Raw genomic sequence first — 7,626 nt, 5'->3', positions numbered from 1 at the left:
GGCCTAGGTTACAGAAATTGTCAACTGCAATCCTTAAACATCTGATGCGTACATACTTAAATCTGTAGCTTTACACAAGGTCTTCTCTTAGGTTAAACTACCTGGCTAAATGCAGGTAGGGCAGATATCATCCTAGCTGAATCACAGACAATCTAAATGTTTATGAAGGTAGGCACAAGGAGAACATAACTGAATAGACCTCAGGTAATAGCAGAAGCATTTTAAACTATAATATGGCACAAGCTCCCTCGTGTTAGTGGCTTTAATAAACAAGGGATGATTCACTTGTTTAGATTATTTGAAATACAACTTTATTCTGATTCTAAACGAAAAGAATGGGAATGACAGTAACAAACAAGATTTCCCCACTGGATGTTGCGATGGGACTGCAGCAGTCTTATCTTTGAAATTCAGAAAGGAAACAACTCTGTTCCAAACAGCTAAATATGCAAGTCCAAAACATGAAGGTGTGTCTAACTGCCACATTCACTCCAAGCCCATTCATCTCCTTCAGCATCCCAATGAAGTACACGATCTGCTTAGCTAAATAAGGTGGCACACGCGCTGCACCGCTGACATCACAGGACAGTTGCCTATAAAACTAGACTTCTGACGCAGGGCTCCAGCTTCACTTTCTCACAGGTCATCATCCTCGTCTGGGAGAGCAGTCGTCTGAGCAACCTGGAGCAAGGAACAAAAACAAAACAGTGCAGATCAGAACTACCATGACCAAGTCAGGCTGAGCACCACCAGGGCTGGTTAAGTGCGCACAGCCAGCTCTTTTAAGGACCTGGGTTTGATTCCTAGCACCCCACACGTCTGGGCAGATCCAATGCCAACCTCTGCAGAAACTAGGCAAAGTGCAGACACACACGAAAACAAAACACCGTAAAAAAAAGAAGAACAAATACCTCTAAATCATGCTCGTACTGTGCTGCCAAAGCTGGGTCCATGACCACCTCAGGTGGGGCAAGAGCAGGCATGGCAACAAACTCCAAGTTAGGATCTCCAATGAGCTTTCTGGCNAGCCAGAGGAAAGGCTTTTCAAAGTTGTAGTTACTTTTGGCAGAAATGTCATAGTACTGTTTTAAAACAAAAAGGAATGTATGCTTAAAGATTCTATTAATAATCTCCATTCCAGGACATTCTAAACAAAGACATTTTATAATCCACATTAAAACACTCTGACCAATTTTTAATATAGAACATATACAGGTACCTTATATACAATCTTCTCTAAGAATGATTCGAGAAATTAGGAACGTACCTGAAGATTCTTCTTCCGGTGGAAGACAATAGATTTTGCCTTCACTTTCCTGTCTTTAATATCCACTTTGTTGCCACACAATACAATGGGGATGTTTTCACACACTCGTACCAGATCTCTATGCCAGTTAGGTACATTCTTGTAAGTAACTCTTGAGGTTACATCAAACATTATAATGGCACACTGGGCTGAAAAACATTAGAGACATTGGAGTGTCTTAGTCTACTGCAGGACTCAGTCATCATCTTGGGCCTGACTCTGGATCACCCATCAACCCACTCCATTCAAAAGTCCTCCCCATCCCCCACTAAAGAGTTAGACGGTAAAACATGGCACACACTGACTCCAATTCCTCTTCAAATGAAAACTCCAAAATCAAGACCAATTCACTGTATCAACTACCTTCTTCCTCCTCCTCAAGGCACCTAATCACTAACTACCGACTGCTGGCCCATCAAAGTTCATCAAAGTTAAAACACCAGACTTCTAAAATCTGAGCCCAGGTTTTTATAACCTACCCTGCAGGGATGCTGAGGATACCGTTTAAGAGGCAGCACGTGAACATCCGAATTTTTTTGGTGAAAAAGTTAACCCAGGGAATAAACATCCCTTTGCCTTTACATGCTAAGAAGCCAAAGAACTCATTTTCTCATCATGCTAGTAAGATCACAAGGATATTCATTCGTCTTTAAACACCAACAGGCTCTTTCCCCCCCTAAGCTTTCTGAATCACTTTCAAGGCGAAAAGTAAAAGTACAGTTTCCATGAGGCGGCAGGCTTCACGTGTGAGAGAGGGCCTGGCTCCAGGAGGGGCTAGAGGTTTAGTATCTTGGGGCAAATGCTCTCACTACTTATTTTAGTGATGGGAATAATCACGGGTAAACTACTGCGTGTAGCCCTTAATTCAAGTTTCGAAAACCAAAAAGTGACCCGGGAGCTTTCCCAATAGCTTAGTCTCCTACTAAGTTCTGAAGCCACACAGTTTGCCCCAAATCAATGCCTAGCATGACACAGCATATGATCAAACGACACCACGGACGATTCTTATAAAAGAAGGAAAAAAAAAAAACAAAAAACCATCTCCTATCCACTCCAACGAGGTCGCCTCCCTCCAAAGCGATCTGTCTTGTCTCTCATTTCTGTCCCCCCTCCTTAGTCACCCGGCAACGGCTGGCTCTCCCGCTCACACCCCAAGCACATGTCCGAGGGCCGGGGCCCACTTCCGCAAGGCCCCCCTCACCTTGGATGTAGTAGCCATCGCGCAGGCCCCCGAACTTCTCCTGGCCGGCCGTGTCCCACACGTTGAACTTGATGGGTCCTCTGTTGGTATGGAAGACGAGCGGGTGCACCTCCACGCCCAGGGTGGCTGCGGGGAACAGGGCGGCAGAGGGGGTCAGCCGTGCACTGCCCGCCGCCTTCCCCCGGGGGCCTCGCTGCCCTGCAGCACCCACGGCCGCACCTACCTACATACTTCTTCTCAAACTCGCCCGTCAAGTGGCGCTTCACGAAGGTTGTCTTCCCGGTGCCGCCGTCGCCCACCAGGACGAGCTAGATTAAGAGACGAGGCGGCGGCGTGAGCGGTCCCCGCCATGCCGTCCCCTCCCGACCTCCCCGCTCGCTCGCCCCCCGAGGGTCCCCATCCGGCCGCACACGCACCTTGAACTGGACCTGCGGCTCTCCCTGGGCGGCCATCGCGGCGGATCCTGCGGGGAGAGAGAGCGGCTGCGGCACGTGCGCCCCACAAAGGCCGCGGCCGGGAAGAGCGCGCGGGAAGGCGGGGACGCGGCGTGAGACGGTGGGGGGAAGGGAAGCGGGCTGAAAAAGCCCAGGGCGCTGCCCGTCCGCCTCGCCTCGCCTCGTCGCCGGCGCCGCCTCGCGCCCTCCCGAAGGACACCCAAACCCTCCGGTCGCCGCCGGCGCCCGCGCCCGCACCCTCCCGGCCTCGACGCTACCTTCCAGAAGAGTCTCCGCGCCTGTCCGACTGGAGCTGGAAAGATGGCGGAAGCGCGATTCAAATGCCGGAGACGCAGCGGACGCCGGCGCGCGGAGGGGGGGAGGAGCCGGGAAGGAGGCGGAGCAACGGCGCCGCGCCCAACCACGCGGCGCGCGTGCACGCGCACGTCCGCTGGAATCGTCCGACTCGGCCGGGGGCCCTGGGAGCGCCCAGGGCGGGAGAAGGGCGGCGGGTCACGTGGGCCGTCCGAGCGGGGACGCGCACGCACACAGACCGGGAAGGGCCAGCGGGAGCCGGCGCTGAGCGCGGGCTGCCGCGCGCATGCGCTGGCTGCGGGAGGCCGCGCGTCACGCGGGCGGCGGCCTAGCCGGGGGCCTCGTGGGCGGGAAAGGCGGGTGCTGCTTCTCGGTCGCTCGCTGCCGCTCAGCGGGCACCGCCCGACCTTCGTCCTCAAGGCCTGTGTCCACAGGCACCGGGGATCTCGCGGGCGGGCGATCGCTGAGTGCGCGCGACCGCCGTCTGCAGAATGAATGGAGGAAATGAATGAGGGTGCGCGCGCCCGAGGCCCGGCTTGCGTCAGCCATGCGTGTCCGGCATGGACACAGCCTGGCCTTCCTGGCTGAGGATGGGACCGGATGCAGTTAGTCCAGGCGTTCAGCACCCCAGGGCCCTTCCTCTGTTGCATGGTCTGAGTAATCTGTTTCGCAGAAGATACCCTACCCTGGCTCCCTCCTGAGCAGCAATTGACCAGCAAATACAGATGCTGCTGGGGAAATGGAAAATGTATCTCTGATGGCCAGAGCTTGGGGGTCCTGCTGTTACTTTGTTCTATGCAATCTAAAAGGAGCCAGCACAGGCCTTAGGGTTCCAAGGCTAGCCTGGGCAACTTAGGTAGAAGACAGGTGGGAAAGTGTGCACAAAAACTATAACATAACGTTAACATAGTATGTTTAATGGAACGTCAGTTACATATTTATATAAATACAAAGTTACTATATTTTGGAGTATATGTAACAAGTCGGCTACAAGGGGCTATGCTGTGAGCTGTATTCAACAGGATATAACAGGAGGTGGATATCAAACAGTTTAGGAGAAAAACGGTCAACCCGCCTAGTTCCAGTTTGGTAGATTGTTGATACAATGTAGCACCTGGTGTTGGGTGGTGAGGTCACCAGTGACCCTCTCCCCTAGAGAACTTATCATGAAGTTACTTGTCCTGGCAACCAGCCTGCAGAAACGCATCATCTGGTGGCCTGGTTTGTGTTACTAACTGGCCCTCGCTTAGAACTTACAAAGAACCTCATCCTAAGAAGCCGAGGGAAACAAGAGAATACACTCAAGCGGGCATAGGCTCAGCTCTCCCTGCCAGCACTGTCTGGACTGCCCACTGCTGCCTGGTTTACAGCATCTTCTTTGCCATCCAACGTGAACTGCAAACCTATTCTTAGCCTGAACTTTAAAACTTAACATGTATGAGTACTAGGGTGTGAGTCGGGAGACAGCTATAGACAGGCTTTTTGTACAGCCTTGGGGGGGAAGTTGTGGTTGCAGAAGGGATTGTAGCTTGTGATGGTTAGTCTACTGGATTTAGGGTTGTGAAGGGTGTGTCTCTTGTACTCACAGAGAGGTTTAACTGAACCTGGGCAGTACCCTAGACTGAATAAAATGGAGACCAGCATCGATCTCTCTCTGCTTCCTGACTGTGGATACAATGTAACCAGCCACCTCACACTCTCACCATTATGCCTTCCACCTTCCGCAGATGCAATAAATTGTACCATTGGAATTGTGAGCCAAAAAGAAACTAGCCAAAAGTTGCTTTTTATCAAATATTTTTGTCATAGCAATGAGAAAAATAGCTAATTGTATTTTCTTCTAAAACCCCAAATCTTTAGTATAATTTGAATTTGAGATCTCTCCTGTGTTGGACATTTCATTCCCCACCAACCGTGCTGTTTTAGACTTGTGACCTAGTGTGTGACTGGAGGATGGGGTGGTGTGTCAGCCTTAAAGAGTATATCCTGTAGTGTGAGCTCCCACCACCATAGAATGAGACCCAAGCCATGCCATCCTGCTATGATAAACTGTATCCGCCATGAACCAAGGTAAGTCCTTTCTCCACACTTGATTCTTTCCAGTATTTTTGGTCACAGGGGCAAGAGGAGTTGCTAACATGCCTGCTCTTTCATATGTCTTATTGTCCACTTTCTTCCTCTTAAGGTATACAAGTATATCTGGGTTGGTTAATATCTGTGGTATACTTGGTTGAAGGTAGAATTAACTAAGGGACATGCCTCTCTATAGGTCATCAGGGCATTTCCAGGAGGCCATTAAATGAGGTAGGAAGACTCTCCTCCAGGGTAGGCAACATCTTCCCTAAGTGGTCCAGATAGAGAGGTCCTAGGAGAAAGCAACCCTGCCTCCCCTTCCTTCCTGCTGCTGAGTATGTCTCTCTCATTGCTGCAGCGGTTGTACGCAGCTGACATCAAACTCAACATCTACAGCTTCCACCATGGACCATTGGGATTCCTAGGGCATTCAGCCTTATGGACCGAACAGCTCCTGGTTCCTCAGGTTCTCCAACTTGTAGGTAACCATTGTTGGGCCACCTAACCCATATTCTGTAGTCCATTTGAAAACACACACACATTTTATTGGTTCTGTTCCTCTAGAGAACCCTGACTAGTGCATTGTTTTAAGCATCTGTTTATTTGCACGTGTGTGAATAGGTCAGAGGACAACACTGAGACCAATTCTCTCCTTCCATCATATGGGTCCTGAGGATTGAACTCAGGGAGTCAGGCATGGCAGTTTTATCCCCTAAGCCATCCAAAGGTCCTAATACAATGCTACACACACACACACACACACATACCTGTGTGTGTTAAGAAATCAATTTAAGAAAAAATTTTAAGAATCAAGACCTGTTGTTTATGTATGATACTTCCTCTGTAATGTTTGAGGGTGTATGGTACACAATTTTTGTGTGTATTTCTTTTTTTTTTTTTAATGATTTATTTTTATTTCCTATGTACTAGCAGTTTTGCCTGAATGTCTGTATGATAGTGTTGGATCCCATGGAACTGGAATTACAGAATAGTTGTGAGCTGTCTTGTAGGTGCTGGGAATTGAACCCAGGTCCTCTGGAAGAGTAGGTAGTGCTCTTAACGACTGAGTCACCTCTGCAGTCCCAAATGTATTTTTTAAATCTAAGGGCATTTGGCTACACAACTTCGGAATCCTGACCAATACCCTGAGTTTAACATTTTTTCATTTTGTTTCCTAATCTTTAGAACTTAATCCCATTTGTGACACCAACACCATGTCTGGGACCCATCCCAGAGTTCCCTGTTGCTTTGGTCCTCAGGTCCCCTTGTGTCTTTGAATCTAAGCAGTCCCTTGACACCTGCAGAGTGTATGTTGGCTCACTCATTTTGCAGGACATCCCTGCTGTTGCTTGAATATAGAGTGTCCCTCATAGGCCATGTGTTAAAGGCTTCACCTCGGCCTGGCAATAACGAGATGTGGTGGAGACATTAAGACACCATGTTGCCTAGGGAGGGGCTTGAGGTTGTGGGAGTTACACACATCATAGGAACTACGGGGCCCTAGTCTTTTTCTCTTTCTCTTTTTGGCCATGAGCTAAGGTTTTTTTTTTTTTTTTTTTTTAGTTTTGCTTGTTCTGTTTTTTGTTTGTTTGTTTGTTTGTTTGTTTTTCTATCCTATGTTCCTGCCATGATTTGTTGCCTGCCCACAGGCCCATCGAAATGGACTAGCTAACTGACCCCAGGCTGAATCCTTTAAACCCGTGAGTGTCAAAGCTTCAAAGCTTTCTTACCACAGAGTGATATCTCCAGGCATAGGTTGGATGGCAGCCGAAAGCTGACAGAGCCTCCATCCGGATGGTGTCCAATATGTCCTTGTAATTAACTTCTGGATGTGCAGCTTGAATAGTGATACTGTAGGAGTGCTGGTGTGACCACCATTAAAACTTCAAAGGCAGGCTGGAGAGATGGCTCAGCGGGTAAGAGCACTGATTGCTCTTCCGAAGGTCCTGAGTTCAAATCCCAGCAACCACATGGTGGCTCACAACCATCCATAGTGAGATCTGATGCCCTCTTCTGGGGTATCTGAAGACAGCTACAATGTACTTACATATAATAATAAATCAATAATAATAATAAAAGACTTCAAAGGCACAGGACAACCCATCCCACACCCTCCTCCAGCCATTCCCTCCCTCTCACTCTCACTCTCCCTCTCCTACCTCGTGTCTCTCTCTCCTCCCCTGTTCCTCTTCTTTCCCCATTACTCTTTGGAGGCCTTCATGACCTTTCTGAGTCTTTTTTTTTTTTTAAGATTTATTTATTTATTATTATATGTAAGTACACCGTAGCTGTCTTCA

The 7,626-nt window shown here is 48.9% G+C and overlaps 1 protein-coding gene across 1 annotated transcript; it reads right to left on the bottom strand.

The window, feature by feature from the left end:
* Nucleotides 1-288: 288 nt before the first annotated feature.
* Ran (RAN, member RAS oncogene family) lies at nt 289-3,424 on the bottom strand. Its single transcript, XM_021163026.1, has 7 exons — nt 3,220-3,424; nt 2,924-2,970; nt 2,731-2,815; nt 2,508-2,633; nt 1,268-1,455; nt 912-1,082; nt 289-681 (listed from the first exon to the last, which is right to left on the bottom strand). The coding sequence occupies exons 2-7, from the start codon at nt 2,957-2,959 to the stop codon at nt 637-639; spliced, it is 651 nt and encodes a 216-aa protein (XP_021018685.1). The 5' UTR covers nt 2,960-2,970; nt 3,220-3,424; the 3' UTR covers nt 289-636.
* Between the last annotated feature and the right edge of the window lie 4,202 nt (nt 3,425-7,626).

This window comes from Mus caroli, chromosome 5 (assembly GCF_900094665.2).
Source record: "Mus caroli chromosome 5, CAROLI_EIJ_v1.1, whole genome shotgun sequence".
NCBI lineage: Eukaryota > Metazoa > Chordata > Mammalia > Rodentia > Muridae > Mus > Mus caroli.
This window is presented reverse-complemented; position numbering and strand designations above follow the sequence as displayed.